Below are 17,414 nucleotides of genomic sequence, written 5' to 3' on the forward strand. Positions count from 1 at the left end.
TCAGTCCCTTTTTATACCTTTAATCTCCACCTGACATAACTGAAACCAAACCAAGGCCTAACAGAAAGACAGCACCCATTGACTAGCTCAGTTGTAGTGCTGCTGTCCACACATCCTATCACCCAATCAGCTTCCTGCTCATACCCTGTCCACGTGTTCCTTCAGCCAATCAGCTTCCTGCTCATACCCTGTCCACGTGTTCCTTCAGCCAATCAGCTTCCCGCTCATACACTGCCCATGCGTTCCTCCAGCCAATCACAACCTCACTCTGAGCTGTCACTCAGCTGACTCTCTCCTCACTCAGAACTGCCTCTCAGCTCTCAACCAACTGCCACTGGTCCGGCCTGCAGCTGTGCCTTTCCCACAGGGCCTTCTGGTGAGCATAAGGCTTAGCAATTTAACAATTGTAACCTCATATCCTACAATAACTATTACTCTGGTCCAGTCTAAAACTACTGGCTAAGCCAGTAAACTACTAAAATTACTGGCTAAGCTCAGTTCTGGCACAAACTTAGTTTTAGACCTGGCTTCCAAGTGCCCTGGCTCTGGTTTCCCAGCCCTGCTCCTTCCTTCAGCCATGATGTTGGCATCCAGCCCCACAACAGGCAGTAAGCCAGACTTGCTCTTCCTCAGTGGTGTGTCCAGTCTGGTTCTAAGTCTCTCCAAACATCTCACACCTCCTGGCTGCAAAATCTCCTTCCCAGCCATTCCCGTTGGTGTCTTCCAGTCTTTCCCGAGTAGAAAACTCCAAAGCTGCTTCTATTTCAGATTTCAAGGATTTGTGTGCTTTTCCCAGCTACACAAATGTGCTAATGTAGGCATTAGGTAGGCCAGATTGCAGGCTTTTTAATGTATAATTTGTGTATATTTAGAACAACATGTACCGTAGCTAAATATGTCCTAGCCTGATCTCACAGTGAGGTCGGAAGCACAATGGCTACAATATCCATATACTGCAATCTAGGGTAAGCAGGAAATGGGTGAGCAGGAGATGCTGGAAGAGGCAGACTTCAGTCCAAAACACTCCTGGGTACCAGAGACATTTGTGCTGCTTGCACAGAGACAGAAATTGCCACTTCCTAATACAAAACACCCCAATTCACAGCTCCTTGGGTGCGAAAACACAGCATTTCCCCTCCCCCTGGATTTGTGGTTGTTATTTGAATGCCTTTCCCAAAAATTCCTATGGATAGAGCTGGCTAAAGAGTGGCCAAAGGAAAAAAAGCAAAGTACTGTTGATGATGATGATGATGATGAAGGTTTTTATGGAGGAATATTTGTTTTCATCAATTAGCGGAAAAATTGACTCCTTGTTATTTTGCGATGCTCTCTGAGAAAATTTTCAGGGCTTTCAGTGTCTTCAAATATCTTAGCAAGGGAAAACAGCTTCCAAGCATGTGAGCTGGGGAAGCATCAGAGCATGGTGAGTGTTACCTTCTGCCTCCCATAGCTTGTAGGAAGAAATTAATTTTAACAATGACCTTTGTTTTAAGCTTTGCTAATGTGTAGGGTTGCTGTGGCAACATTCCCTTTACATTAACTGTTTTAAGCCTGTATTTTGTAGGAAACAAGGTGCCTTTTATCACATGTATGTCTGTGCCTTTCTGCATCCATTTGAATTTATTGAGCTCCTTTGTTGTTTAGACCCAAATTTGACAGAGAAATAGAGGGTCACAGTTAAAAAATTTATGGTAACATTCATCCTTGTAAGGAAAAAACAACCAGTAATTACTTGAACTAAGGATAAAGTTAAATTGCAAGTGCTCTCCCTGTTAGCCACTGAGGTGAGAAGCTGCGTGAATGTCTGGAACAGGAAAAGCTTCACTTGGAACAATGCAACACAGGAAAATGGGGCTTGCACAGTACTAATGGCCACGGCAGCTCATGCACCTATCACAACCCCTCATGGGGACTGGTAGGGCTGGCCACAAACTCCATTTTCTTTGCATAGTTTTTTTTTGCCTCAGTTTCCCTCCTGCATTTCAGGGTCTGTTCTGGGGGCAAACAGAGATTGCTCAAGGAGGACAAACAGGAAGAGTGAGTAATTAAAAGTCAGCAGGGCCAGAGAGCAACAATGATTATACTCTCCACCAGTAAAACAAACCCATAGCAATACCATTAATAACCAATGCAAGAGAGACTCATGGAAATGATGTAGCCAGACAGAGGTACATCATTCTGTGATACATCTGCTCGAGGCTGGATGGAATATCTTCACCTTTCTCCAAGGCACTTGGTGGTATGCTGGTTGGCACTCCCATTAGAGCATGACAGGATCCCACCAGACACCAAATCCAGTGGGTCCCACCGGTCCCACCAGTCCCACCACAGGGAAGCTGCACCAGCATCACCAGGAGCTCAGGCCTGTTTGTCCCATGGGTCAGGGAGGTGCTGTGGGGTGACATTGGGGGGCTGCAGTCAGATGAGGAGATGCTCAGCCAGGCTGTTGGATGCTCCTGGACCTCTCCCTGTGCTTCACCCCCATGCTGCCACTGGCAGCATTTGGAGCTCTGTCCCACCAGGTTTTCATCTAGTGGGTGGCCACAATATTTTCCCAGGCTCACACTGAGAAAGGCTTGATGAAGAAAGCAGATGCTGCTCTTTCTGCTCTCTCCAGGATACAGAAAAGAGAGAAAAAAACCTCTCCTGATGGGGAAGTGATAAGTAAAACAGTGAAGACAAAGAGTGCCACAAGGGCTGCAACATCCCCTTTGCCCAGCACAACTCCCTGCTCCAGCTCCCCCTGAATGGCACCGGGCTCCCAGCATTTAGAGCACTGTTTAGCATGGAAATGATATGTGTCAGTACTAAATGCTTCCCTTCCTGCTCGATGGCCCATCCATGTTTGCAGGGGACTGTTGTTCTCCAGGTTCTGCACCCGAGTGCTCTGGCTTCTCAGCTCCATTGGCAGCACAGGTTTGGTCTTTGCAGATTTACAGCATGAAAGGTCAGTGAATTTCCTACCTGCACTCAATTCCCCTAATTTGGCTTCTTCCCACACAGAAACATGGTGTTTGGAGGAGGAAGGAGCAGGCCCTACTTTGAGACATGGAATGTGGCACAGGGGAAGTCACTCCAATCCCTTCTCACCCTATTGCCTTTGTGTTGTGTGGCTCTGAAGCGTAAAGCTTCTTCTGAAGAAAAAAGTGTCTGTCCAGGGACTTACACTGAGACAACTATATCACAAAAACTGTCTCAGGAAAACTGTAGCGATATCCCATCTGTTTCAAGAAAACATGCTTCTCCAGCCTGCTCCTACCACTCACAGAGACCTTCAGGATGGCTCTGAGCTAAAGCCACATAACCATGTGACACCTGGCAGGGTAAAGCTCTCCACTCCCAGCTAATCTGCCAAAAGATTTTGACCAAATGGAGTATGGAGCATATTTACCCTGGTCCAGCAGTACCAGACATATGGCCACAGTGCTCTTGAGTTGGTGCCAGGAGGTCTGAAATATTATCATACCATCAAGCCATTGCTGGGATGCTCTGGAGAGGAGTAAAGCAAAGCAGCTAACTGTGCTGGTAAACACATCCAGCTTTACACTGGGCAGAACTGTGCACCAGCACCAAGTCCCAGTTTGCTGCTATGCACAGACACTCTGAGGGGTGGAAGGATGAAGCCTCTGTCCCATTCTACAATGCAAAGGGGCCAGGAGAGGTGATGGAAATCTGAACTACAGGCTCATTCCTGTGGCTGGGAGCGATAGAGTTATTTATCCAAGGTGTCTCAAGAGCCTAACAGCTGAAAGTTGCTAACTCTTATCACTACCTGTGCTGAGCTCTTCTTCAACCATAGTTATCTCTGTCCAGCCCTGATGTCCTCTGTGACCGCATTGCTGCTGCTGCCTCGAGCCCCTGGCAGCCTCACACTCGTCCCCTGTGTCTCTGCTGCAATATTTGCATTTGGCAATCAGGGCTTCATCTCCACATCTAATCAAAATACAACTCAGTGTGATGTCTGATGCATCAACTGCAAAATTGCACAAAAATCTCTTTGTGTCTCCCAGGCAGCTCCACCAGAGTGGTGAAGAAGAAAGACCCATTTCACAGCTTATTGCCCCAAAACAGGGGCTGCCTTTGGGGGATGCTTTTACTTCCAGGTGCTGAAGTGCCAGGGAGGGGTGGCTGGGTCGAGCTGCAGAGTCACTCAGATGTTAAATGCTTGAGTAGCACCTTGAGGCATTGAGGGAAATGGCACTGGGGGAGAATTTATATTAACATGGGATAGAAATTGGGATGGTGGAGCTGTTTGCCTTCACTGTGGGCAGGGGGTCGGTGCTCAGGATGGCTGGCAGCAGCTGTGGCTGCCTCAAAGTAGATCCTTGCTTACACTCTGCCTCCAGCACTGCTTTCAGTGGCATTGGGGGCTTCTATTTACCTTTGTAAGACTCCAGTCCTTAAAAATCCTCCCAAGCATTCAAATTCCACGAATCTCGATGTAAAATAATTACCCAGGCTAATTAAGCATTATGATAGCTATGGGCCATTGTAATGAATTTTTGACTTGTTGCTATTCACCGTCACTGACTGTCCCCTCGGGTCTTTGCTGCTGCTCTGCAGAAGAATAAATAAAAGGCACCAAAGCTAGCTTGTGCTGTTGGTATCTGATGCATCTGCTCAATGCTGTCACTTATGATGATCCATGTACAGATTTACAGCATATATATATGTGTGTGTGTATATATATATATATATGTATGTAATGTATATAATGTATATATAATGTATATAATGTAGTGGGTTGTGTTTGGGGCTTATCTTGTTCTCTTGTCATGAACCACAGAGTGTTTGGAGTTGTTCTATAACTAAGTGTGGCAGGAAGTTCTTTATTCCCTGGGGTTGGCTGGGATCTGGTGGTGGGTGAGTGAAACATCAAAATCCTTCCCTGGCAGTTTTCCCAGCAGAGCCTTCTAGTTTGGCTACAACTGAACAGTCTCTGGCAGTAACTTCACTGCATCCAGTCCAAAGTACAGTTTAACTGCTATAGCTGCTACTCACACTGGGACGTGCCAGGACACAGTTTCCTACTGGAGAACCTCTTCATCTTCCCTCTTCCACTACAGTAAAATCTGTGAATATCAGTGAGTTGCTGTTGACATCCCTGTTTCCCAGATGATGGAGCAGAATGGCCTTACTGACACCAGTATGTATTTAAATCCACTAGGATTTTCCATATAAAGGAGAGTTTTGTTTCCCAAAACTACCCAGTACCATGTCTCTCCCTCAAGTCCCTGCCCAGACTGCATCTTTAACCCTTGCTCAGCTCCTCAAAATATTTCTGCCTCGGTGGGAGAGATGCCAATGAGACTGAAAAGAGTCACTGATGTTAATTTGACCTTTATGAATTTAAATTCCAGACTCACCCCCGGGGAGTCAGTGAGTGAATGAAAGAGCAGTGGGACGAGGGCTGCTAGAGCAGTGTCAGTGCTTTGGGAGCTGAGCTGGAGTGGGTGGAAAGGCTCTTGGTCAAATTGTCACCTGCTGTGAAAGGTGTTACCAAACTTATCTGATAGTGCCTGTGAAGGATATGTTCTCATCACTCACTGCTTCCTAGCCTAAGGATTTTGCTGTATCTGGAACAATTAGATTTGCCTTATTTAATGCAAAGCTACACTCCCTTTCCCCCTTGAAAAAACCTTCAGTTAAAAACCCACAGACATTTCTTTTTTTCTGCTTAGCTTTGGTGTAATTTTTCTTTGCTTTAGGTGAACTGGCACTGGCATGAAATGTTTCTTTCCTGACAAGGAATTTTCTGTGCTCCCCTCTCTCTCCTGAGCACACACACAGAATTGAGGATAAGAATTCATCATGATAACAAGCTTAAAGGAGTGGATCGTGCAGCCAGGACCAGAGGGGGATGAGAGCAATTGGGTGGCAACTCCTTGGGCTGATCCAGGCTTGAGAGCTACAAATGGCAAAACAACCCTTTGAGAGTGCTCCGAGCTTGTTCTGCTTGAGTGCTTTCTGCTGAGCTGCCTTGGAAAAGCCTCATTATTAATTAGGAAGAGGCTTTCCTATCTTCTCAGATTCTCCTTTCCCTCCCTAGGGAAGCAGTCCTGCAGCTGCAAGAAATGCTTTGCCCCAGTGGATGAAATGACCTTGTCCCTCCCTGATGGACTTCATGACAGGCCGAGAAGCAGCCGCACACAGACTGTGGGGAGTTGAAATCATCAGCCAGAGAAATCCATGGTCTGAGTCAGTCCATGGGCTGGGAGCCTTTGGGACAGCACCTGTCCACACCAGACAAGGGATGCTGATCCTCATTGTGTTCCTTTTCAAGCCTAATCTGAGACTTTCATGGCTTGCAGATGTTGGGGTGCAGCTGACCTGATTTCCTGGATGCAGCACATTGACCTCAAGTCCTGCCTGATATTCCTTCTTCACTGCTGCTGTGGGAGGCAGCTTTCTGATGGAGCATTCAGCTGTGCCCCTGTGTTCCAGTCCCAGCCAAAATCAGGGGCTCAGTGACAGGAATTTTTGATGGATACCTAGACTATCAAGTTGGAGCATCACAATGGCCTGAATTCCCAGGGATATCACCCTGCACTGGGGGCTTGAAGAAAGATGGGTAAAACCATGGTGATGTCAGTGCGAGGGGGCCCCCAGCTGTGTAATAATTAGCATAGACTCCATGCATTTACAGAAGGCTGATCAATTATTCTTTATTAAGAATCCCATTGTTTTTTTATACCCTAGTTCACTACAGGTGGAGCTAATTGGTCCTTCAATCCAAACACCATCACCATTGGCTAATTAAGGAACCACCCTTTGGTAAACAAATCTCCATGACACATTCCACATGTTCACAACACCAGGTGCAGCAAGTGAAGATAAGAATCGTTTCTCATTATTTTCTCTGATCTTCTCACAGCCTTCCCCAGAATGATGCCTGGGAAAGGCTGTTTCTCTCTGTGGCCAGAGAGCTGTTGCCATAGTAAGAGGGCAGGACAGGAGAGCTCTCTGAGGCTCAGGTGCTCCATGCCCTGGGATGAGAGTTTGCATCACCTGCACCCCCTGAGCCTGGACAGCAACAACCCTGTGTGCCTCCACCCTCCACACCACTGCTGTGGCAGAGATTTTCCAGCTCAGTGCACATGCCTAGAGAGTGCTGGCACCCTGGTGACATCACTGTCCAGCTACATATCATCTTTAAAATGGAGAGATTAAGGGACTGGTGACCCAGGAGAGGAGGGGAGCCCATGGTGGGCTGTGTTTTGGAGGAGGGATGCTGCACACAGGCATGAGGCAGTACCTGTCCATGCATCCAGCAGATCCCCTGATGAGCCACGTGCTGGGGGACTGCTGGGCTCGTGTTATCAGCATGTGTCATTTCCCAAGGGTTGTGAAGACATTAACAAATTAAGTCTTAGGGCCCTGCTGCAATTCTCATTAGCATCATCCTAACAACTCTTCATGTTAAATAGCTCAAATCAAAGTTTCCAGTTTAGTAAATATCCCTCCATAGGAATCACTGTCTCCATCAGGCAGGGCTTAAATGGACCCCAAGGACCAGGACTGGTGCTGAATTCCACTTCCCAGGCAGACATAAGACAATTAGTTTCACTTCTGCCTCTTGTTCTAAGTCCCCTCCTCCAGCTGGAAGTGGCTCTCACATGTCCCAGCCCCATCCAAATTAGTTGCTCAGGAATTGCAGGTTGCATGTGTAGAAACAATGGACAACTTGCAAATCTGAAGCCTCACATTCTCCCCTCTGCCAGTGAGATGGACACTGAGGTGCACTAGATCCTGCTTGTAATCATGTGGATAAATCCTCACTGAGCAAAGCCCAATCCTTGCAGAAAGCATCACTCAGTGCTTGAGGATGGTGGTGATTCCAGGGCAATCAATCAGCAAACCACAGCAGAAATTCTCCCCCCTTTCTGACCTCTCCCTTGGGCTTAGGAGGTTCCAGCAGTGTGTGATAAAGGCATGAGGATTCTCTGGGACCTGCCTGCTGCCCTGGGTCAGGATTTATCACAGCTTAACTTGGCCAAAGACAGGCCCTCGCTGAGCAGAGTGATGAAACCTTCAGGGAGCAAAGCACATGAGTGATGACTAAGTTTCTTGTCTGACCAGACATCCAAGCATTGCCATTCCACAGGCAGCTTTTTCTGTCCCCCGGCTTTCTGCCTCTACCTTGTGGGCTTGGGAAGCTTCTTGCAGGGCAAGGCAGCCTGGATTTGGTCAGATCAGCTGGTGCCAAGATGGGATTTGTTAAAAAGGAGCTGTTAATGCTGCTTTTAATAGGTAGTGAGCAGCCATCCTTCGGCTCTGGGTCCCCATGGCCACCTCTCAGTGTCCAGTCCTGTGGCCATCCATCACCCTGACAGAGAGTTCCTTGGTGCCTGCTCTGATTCTCATTCAGTCACGGAAAATCAACACTGCAGCATCCCAGAGCTGGGGAGAACTTTTCTCCTTGTCCCTGTGAACTGCACTCCTTCTCACACTTCTCCTCCCCCAAAACTTGTCACTGAACCAGACCTGTCACTGCTGAGGTGACATCCAAGTCACATCCTGAATATAGGCTAAAAGCCAGTTTTGGCACAAGCTCTGACCTGATTGGATCAGACCCATGTACAATGTTGAGTAGGAGTGGGCTGTCCATGGCCCTGCTGCTCCCACCCATCAGGGCTGAGCCAGCCCTGGCCATAGCTGTGTCCCCAGAAGCTTTTTGTGACTGGTGGCCTCCCAAAGTGCTCAATGGCACCTGTGTAGGAGTGCTGGGGGACAAAAGTTGGCTGAGCCTGGAGCCATGGTGGCCACACTGCACTGGTGACATGGTTTCCACAAAAAGTCAAAACCTCCAGTCATCAGAGTGATGGTAGAGGAGGGTGGAAATAGGGGCCAAAGTCCTGGTGTCCCTGGGCATGGCACAGAACAGGCAGCCAGCCCTGATGTCTCTTTTTCCATCTCTGCCTCTGCCCAACAGACATTTCTCTGTTTTCATCTCCTGAGATCTGCACCTTCTACCTGCCACCACTGTCACTCTGCAAGGAGGCTGCAGCAGCACCAGCAGAGGGCTGTGATGCAGCATCTGCACGTCCCACCTCCCCAGAAAGGATCCATGCAGCAGCAGATGAGCCCAGAGACAGCCCTGACACCCTCTTGCAAGCACTGGATCCCGGGGGTGGCTCAGATGGGCTGGGGACACTCACCAGTGAGGTTGGTGGCAGGCGGCAGACTCTCGCAGTACTGCTCCTGGATGGAGGCTGCAGCCGGGCTGTCCCACAGGAGAAACGCCTGCATGGGGACAGAGCAGACAGGGTGGGGTTATATGTGCAGTATGCTGCTTCCCCTTCCCCAAATGCCTCCTTAGGTCAGATCTGAGCTTGCCCATGTCTGGGTGGGTACAACCCCCAAAGCTTGCAAAATGGACATGTACCATTTACAGGATGGCTTCCTAGGGAAACTGTGCTTGTCTGAGCTGAAGGCTGGGGGACAGCTCTCTCTTTCCCACCCGGTGATCCTCTCCTGCCTTGAATACCCCCTCAGCAAACCCTTCTGCTCCTGCAGAATCATTCAGCTCCTGCTGAATCATGGAACCTCTGCTATTTATCATTTTAATCAACACTTTTGGGTTTACCATCTTTCAATCCTGAGAGCAGACAGGGGAAACATGATGAGCCTGACACCACGCTTGGGTTTTCAATCCCTTACTGAAATCACAGCCTTGTAAGCTGTCAGTGGGAAGATGTTCGTACACATCCTTAAGGGGATCTGATCCACAGACAACCAGCTCTGGCTAAAGTATTTTTTTAGGAGAATTGTCAGCAAACACCAACCTTCCCATTGAGTTGGAAAGCACTGACCATGATCTACCCAGCTCTGCTAAAACTCTGCACAAGGAGTATTTTTGAAAAATGATTATTGAATTATTGTGCCTTTGCAGGAGTTTGGGGAAATTAAAAGTGAGAAAGGCAATTGCCAGGATGAAGGGATTGCAGAGATGGCAGGGGGATGGTGCTGTTGGTCTCACAACTCACCACAGTGCCAGATGAGGGGAGGAGGGGACCTGATATTTTGCAGAAAAGGGTGACACAGGCTCATCCCCTCTCCTCCACCAGCACTAATGGTGGATGAGGCTCAACTCCACTTCTTTCACCTTCAGCAAGTGACCAAACCCCTGGAGAAGAGTCACTGATTAAATGACAGAGCTGTGCCCCAAAAGACATCACATACAGATCCCTTGGGAAACAGCCCAGAGCCTGAAGGAGGAAGGGCTGTACCTCCCCTGCTTGCAGGAAAGCTCCCAGCTCCTTGGGGACCACAACCTCTGCCTTCCCCATCAGCCAGGCTGATTCCTAGTGCCTGACTCCCCTTCCTGAGTGCCATTTACCTCCCAAAGTGCTCTGAACACGGAGAAGACATTCCTCCTCTTGTCCTTGAGCCATAGAAACACTGTCTGCCCTTGCTGGCATACCCAGCCATCCTCATGCCTTACCAAGGCATTAACAGGATTTATTCAGACACACAGACAAGCTCAGCACCCACTTGCTCTCTTCCAAACAACTGTTTACTGCCTTGGGAAGCTGGTTTTGACAGCAAGAAAGATGTCAGGCAGATGTATAAATGGAGCAGAGAATAGCTGCCTTGTGTGACTGCTCCAGATGGCACAGAGGATCCGGCAGCTCAACCCTGCCCTGGTGCAAGAGCTGTTTGGAGATCCTGGGTGCTGGTCCTGCGGGAGCCCAGCACCTCCTGAGTCTCCTTTCAGAACCTGAGACCACACAAACTCCAGACAGGGAGGAATCAAGGTGTAGGGAGTCTGCTCCCCTCTGTGTTGATGCCCACAGCTGGTGCCCACCACACCTGGGGGCTCTTGGCATTGGCAGATGGGAGAGAAGGGTTCTATCCAAAAGGTGCCTGGGATAGTTTGTGTATCTGAATAGGCTTTCAAGTGTTAATTGGATGTGTTTCTTCTAATCCCAGCCTGCTCCAGCCTGGTAGTGCCCATTCTCCTTCCAGACACAGGGAGAGGTCTTGGCACTGAGCAGCACATGGACCAAGCCACAGCCAGAGAGGGGTGTGGATGGTGCAGTCACTGGCTCTTTGCAGGCTTTGTAAATGAGCTGAAACAGCTACAGAAGGAAGAAAGAAAGAAAGGAAAAAAAGGATTCCCAAAACAGAACTAATATGAAGAGTTTTTTTACCAGGTTCTGAGTCTTGTCTTACTGCAGTGTGGCCAAAGCTCTTGATAGAGGCAGAGATTTGTCCCACTCCTGTCAGCAATTTGAGGGGAATAAGCAGGGGTGGCGGCAGCTGCAGGGGGATTTGCCCCAGTGAAAAAAATTCTTACTGCTGGTTGCTGTCTTATCTGTTTTGCTCTTTGTGGGTTAGTGCAACCCCTCCCTGTGCTTTTAGAGAGAGAAGAGGTCAGAGCTCCGTCCTTGAGGAGCTTCTCGTGCCAGAGCATCGCTGCTCTGTAAGATGCCACATGGTGCCCAGCAGGGCCCAGCCTGGCCAGGCTGGAGCCAAGCTCACCTCAAGAGCCCCGACACAGCAGTGGGTCATGCTTGGGCCAGAGAGGGGCTGTGTTCCTCTGCCCTCCTGACCTTGTCTTCACACAGCTATGGCAGATCCTGCTCTGCAGGCAGGAACACCTCTGTGACCTCTCTCAGCCTGCCAAAATCCTGGAGAGCCTCAGCTGAGCTCTCACCTGTCTGGGAAGGAAGGCAATCTGCTCCTCTGGAAGCAGCCACTTTGCACAGTGCTCACAGTTAGCCAGGGGAGCTGCTCCCACAGGGATGGATGATGGTTCTGCCAGGAGCTGCATGGGCCCCGTGGGTGCCTGCACTGGCAGCAGCTTCTTCTCCATCAGGAGCCACCATTGTCTCCCCTGCTGTTGCCTTAGCATCTGCCCAGCTCCCTTCCAGGCTCTGTAACATCCGTGTTTTATACACAGACGTGGTTCTGGTTTAGTCTTGGACCTCACTGAGCACCAGCTCCTTCCTTTCATCCCCACATTTTCTGTAACAGGACCAGCCCCTCCAGTCCTCACTGCACAGCTCAGACACAAAACCCTGACACTGCTCCCATGTTTCCTGCATCCCACACAGAGCAAACATCTGCTGTGGTTGATGTCCCACCACCCACCATGCCAGGGCTGTCCCAGAGGGGAAACTGAGGCACTGAGGACCACCTGCCTCAGGTCACTCAAGCTGTGGGGCATTGTGTGGGACAGATTTCTCCAATCTGGACACACCAACCATGTCCTGGTGCCACCAGGCCTCCAAAAAAACCCCAGCTGTTCCTGTGCTTGTGACGATGGCAGGTCCCCTGGGCCGGGAGATGTAGCGTCGTGGACTAGGACAGTGTCAGCTCATCAGCACTGGGAGTCTGGCTGCTGCTGTGGGGGTGAGCAGCACAATCACACACACATGGCGTCAGTCTCTGTGACCTGCCACTGACCTGGCAGAAAAATTCAATTAATAACAATTAGGAATTAATGTCCCCTTGTGGTGCTTTTGCTCTCCAAAGCAATCCATGGATACTAATTAATACATTCACATCCAACTGCAATATCAACCCCTGCACTGTGCTACCCAGAGACAAGCATGTGTGTCGTCCCCCCCCCCCCGACCCTCACTATAATGTTGCCTCAGAAAAGAGGGGATCTGCATGGCAGGAAGGGCTGACAGCTCTGAGCACGAGATAGATGCCTTGTAGCCTAATTAGCAATCTAGGAGGTCCAGTGCCGAGGGGCTGTAATTGGAGAGCAGAGCAATTAGCGGGATTGAAGCCTGGGATGAAGCCTGGGAGACCGGGGCTTTGCACAGAGCTGGGGAGGGCAGTGCGAGCAGTGGACAGTGGTGGCCACCGTGACCTTCCTGGGAGGGGGGACAACCCCATCCACTCTGGAGTTGTCCTTGCTGTCCTTGCCACCTCTCTGACCCATCAGTTCTGCTCCCTGGCTTGGCTGGGCTTGCTGCCCACTACAACACTTGATGTGGAAGAGGAAAGACCTCCTGGAACACATGGGCAGGGAAGGGCTGAGCAGCTGCTGCCCTGGACTTTTGCTGAGGCTCCCTGGGGCATTAGGCTGGGATGGAGTCTGTTCTTGGCTCTGAGCCTGCAGCAAAAGGTGCCAGACGTTGGGTGTTAAACACAGTGAGTGTTAAAAGAGCTGGATGCCAACTTCAGATGGCAGAGCAGCATCAGTGGTGTGGGGAGGGAGCGGCATGTCCTGCCAGGACCGCAGCTGGAGGCTGAAGGTGGCCTGCAACAACCTGAAAGACTGAAAGAGCTGCCCCTCAAATGTGCCTGGAGGTGCCTCCACCCCCCCATGTCTCCTGCCTTCACTGCAGGGGATCTCTTTGCCTTTGTCTCCTCTGGCTTCCAGGCACTGTTTTCTGCAGCTGGGGAGCTCCTTACTTGCTCCACCTTGAGGGCTTTCGCTTGGAACAGTTTCCAAATGAAACCTCCAAGCAGCATCTGGTCCATGAAGGACCCTCTTTACACCTCTTAGACCTGGCAGTAACCTGCTTTGCCAGCTACGACCTCAGGGTTCCTCCAAGCCCCTTCGCTGCCCTACCAAGCCCCCATTGCTCCTTCATTTCTCTTCCAAAGCCCCATCCCCAGCCCTGCCATCATCGAGACATCAAGGCAAAACTCAGGCAATGGAACAAGGCTCAAAGCAAGACTCGTGAGGGGATTTTCCGTGGCTGGTGTTACTCAGGGGGAGAGCAGGCAGTGAGAACATCTCCCTCCTCCATCTGGCCTTAAAATCTGCAAGTTTATTAATTTATCTATATTAGAGGGCCAGTCCCTGTGGTGTGTAAACTGGAGCTTTGGTGAGAGTTGGTGAGTGCTTTGGTGAATGCTTTCTTTGGCTTCAAAACTGTTCTCACAGACAAACAGTTTATTCTGTTTGGAGTCTCTCTCCAAGTGTGCTGGATGCAGATCCTAACAAAAGAATATCAATCAGGGCTAAATGAATGCCCTGTAAAAACTGATTTATGAGCAATTAAAGGTTTTCCTGGATTAAGCTCAGGTCTCCCTCGCATGCCATAAATAATTCTGATTTCATTTATCTGTCAAGAGAGACATGAATTTTTGGGGACAGGTGAAAAAATGGCTAATGGCATTTGGGTGCTGGAAACTAAAGGCATCATCAAGCTGGGGAAGGGCATGCAATCCATGCAGCTCCTATGGGATCTGGATTTGCAGGGGAAAAGGCTGCTGAGGAAGATTGGAGTGATGGACACAAGCAGGGGGAGGGCTGTTTTTCTAAAGCAATTTTATTAAACTGTCCTGCAGATTGTACATGTGGAACTCCTGTGCATTGACAGATATTTTCAGTTTGGGATTGGATGTTTTTCCCTCCAGCTCTGTCCCAAAACCCTCATCTTGACTGCTCCAAACCCCCTCCTTCACCCATCACCTTTTTAGGGTTGAACATCCACAATTAAATTCCCCATGATTTTTTTTCTGGTTTATTCACATTCACAGCTCAGGAAAGCTTGGCCACACCAAAGCTGCATCTGCCACTGCTTTTCCAGGGTGGATAGTGCAGATTTCAGGGTGGAAGAGGGACTGTGATCTGCAAAATACCAACACCACACTTTGCCCTTGGCCATTGGAATGGAGGCAACTGCTGCTAGGAGGGTGACTGTAGATAAAGCAGAGAAGGAGGGTCTCTTCATAGTTCAGAATACAGTTAGGGAAAAAAGGAAAAACAACAGATGGGCCCTGGGTATGTTATTCCATCTTCAGAAAGAGCCACCCTCTCCTGAGTGACAGCTCTGAGGTGTCGGACAATGGCTCCTGGGCTCCGCTTTGTAGGGAGCTCTGTGGTTTGGGGGTTGATTTGTGCTTTCTTTGGGTTCAAAAACTGTTCTCACAGACAAAGCCATGGATGCAGCCTCTCTAAACACTGCACACTCAATTGCAGCTTGAGCTTGTCACTCACAGTGAACTTCTAGGCTAACCCTGTGCAGGATTTTGGGTGAGCAGAGCTGGATTTCAGGGCAGGGTTGAGCTGGTGATGCAAGATATTCTGATTGTATTCCTCCTATACATCCTATGGTGACAGTGCAGCTATTCTGGGAACAGGCTGTGCCTTTTCCATTCACTTCTTTGCTGGAGATGCGAAACCACAGGGATGATTTCATACACACTGAATCAACTTCAGCTTTTAAGGAAAGCGAGGACTGGAAGAGATCCCTGGGGTCAGCACGTCCTGCAACTGCAGCTCTGCATCTTATGCAAGGATTTGAGTATGGAAGGGGCAGGGGCTGCTTTTTGGGCTTATTGCTGCTGGAGGTGGTTAAGTGAGAGGAGAGGGGAAACTATCCCACCCTCATCATCAATCCCTGATTTTTCATAAAATGCTTTTGCAGTTTTATAAGCCCCAGAAATGTAATTGGCTCCTGACAGAACTGCAGGTGGACTGGTTTATTTTTAATCACTTCTTTAGTTTGTTTTAATGACTTGCAGGGTGCCAGGGAGCACTTGGCAGCAAGTTTGGCTGCCTGTCTCCTAGTTTGTCTGTCCCACCTACTGAGGCATGTCTATTCAGTAAAGCAACATGAGCAAACCCATGCTAAAGTGGAGGTGCAAGCCAGGTGCATGGGGAACACCTAAACTGTGCCAAGCCAGTATCTGCAGGGGAGGTTTGTCCCTGCTGAGCTCTGGGTTGGAGCTGGGCTGCTGCAGGTCTCTGCACTCACAGGCAGGATGCTGCTGCATTCAGGTACAGCTGTTTGCAGGGATGCACTCACAGCTGGAGTTTCATGGTCCTTTGGCCCATGCTGTCCCCAGGAGAGGGTTGGGACTGTTCTGGAAAAGTATCTGAGTTTTGAATGCATGTGTTTATAAGGAAAAATAGACAGCTTGACTGCAAAGGGGGGGGATGGTTGTAGATTGGCTGTTTCTTTTTGAAACCAGCTGGGAGAGGCTTCTCTTTGTCTGGTCTGGTTTTTGTGACCTCCCCCAACTCCTGGTCCCAGCCCCAGCACAGGAATGGTCTTGTCTCAAACTCTGGAAGATTTGTGAGGACTTGTTGCTCCACCTTCACAAGGAGAATATCCTTGGGGAACACCTGGGGATGGCAGGAGAGTCTCCTGAGCCCTAAGGAGCTTTGACAGAGGATGGGAGCTGTGTCCCACACCTTTGGGCTTCTTTTGGACCACTTTTTGCTGACTGAGGTTATTAGGAGCTGTCATGCTCTCATGGCTGTACCCACCAGGACATGACCGTACTGCACTGGGTCTGTGCTGTCTCCACAGACTGGCCAAGAAGGACCTGGGCTGGGGGAAAAGATCCTGCCCTGTCTCGTCTTTATTTCTTACATCAGAGCCAAACAAAACCTGAACCAGGGAATGTAACAGCAAAAGAGCTCCCATAAATCCTATCAGTCAGGCTTAGTGGGTTGCAGCAATAAGAGAGAGCAGCTGCTCAGAAGAAGAGTTTTTAGAAGCAACACCAACTAGGCAGGGGGTATCCTGGTGCACATCAGCTCTTCTCATCATTTAGTGAGAACTTTCCTGCCCAGAGGTGCAGCTGATGTGTGAGGTGCACAGTGGAGTGCACGGCCTGCAGGGTACGAGCCATAGTGGTGCCATTGGGGAGGGCTCTCCCTCCACTTTACCTGCTCTTTTAACTCTGCAGTCCCAGCTGAGCCACTGAGACACCATTCTGCAGCCAGCCAGGCAGATTTGCTCTTTTACCCCTCCCTGACACAGAGGTTTTATCAAAAAACTGATACTTTTGTTTAACTGCCACTATAAGCTTGTTCAAGTAAAATTCAAGATTTCACTGGAAACCCCTTCATCTCGTTTGTCCAGAGTTTGGGATTTAAACAAGCTTTGGGCTGTTTCCCTCCTTGATGAGCCCTCAAGGAGGAGGAATATTGCTCCTGACAAAGCATTTGCATATTGTGCAGAGCTGCAAAATTAGCAGTGGCTACAGTTCCACAGCGAGCAAATTAGAGAGAAAGTCTTGTGCTTTGCAGGTGCAGGGTGGTACAGGAGAGGGTTCCTTAGAAAATTAATTATGGGAGGTACAGCTGGACTCTGTATTTGCATTGTCCACATCCATCACACCCCCAGAGTCGCCATCCCCTCCCAGCAGCCTGGGAAACTGCTGGCAGCTGGTTTCACTGGGAGGTGCAAGGCTGGGAGTTACTGGGAGCCCTGGGCTGAGCTCAGGAGGACCTGGCTGCAATTTTTCTCCCTTTAAATGATCCTTTCACTCACTTCAGCCCCCCTCCCCGATAGTTTCTGAGCATCACGAGCTCTTGCCAAGCCCCAGTACCTCGACTGGAGGAATTCTCCCGAGGGCCCTTTGTGTTGCGGTTTCTCTTTTTACTTTTCCCTTCAAAGAAATTGAAGTCACTGCGGAGAACGCGGGCGATGCACGGCGCAGGGGTGATGGGGAGGGGGCAGAAGGGCCCTTATGGGAGAAGAGGACTT

The 17,414-nt window shown here is 49.5% G+C and overlaps 1 protein-coding gene across 1 annotated transcript in view; it reads right to left on the reverse strand.

The window, feature by feature from the left end:
• The window catches only part of LOC136567265 (corticotropin-releasing factor receptor 1), a 29,092-nt gene that overhangs the window by 11,374 nt on the left and 304 nt on the right, over window positions 1-17,414 (reverse strand). The window contains exon 2 of the mRNA XM_066566802.1: window positions 9,159-9,243. Coding sequence (XP_066422899.1) covers window positions 9,159-9,243 — 85 coding nt within the window. The remainder of the gene's footprint in view (window positions 1-9,158; window positions 9,244-17,414) is intronic.

The sequence above is a fragment of the Molothrus aeneus genome, chromosome 28, assembly GCF_037042795.1.
Source record: "Molothrus aeneus isolate 106 chromosome 28, BPBGC_Maene_1.0, whole genome shotgun sequence".
NCBI lineage: Eukaryota > Metazoa > Chordata > Aves > Passeriformes > Icteridae > Molothrus > Molothrus aeneus.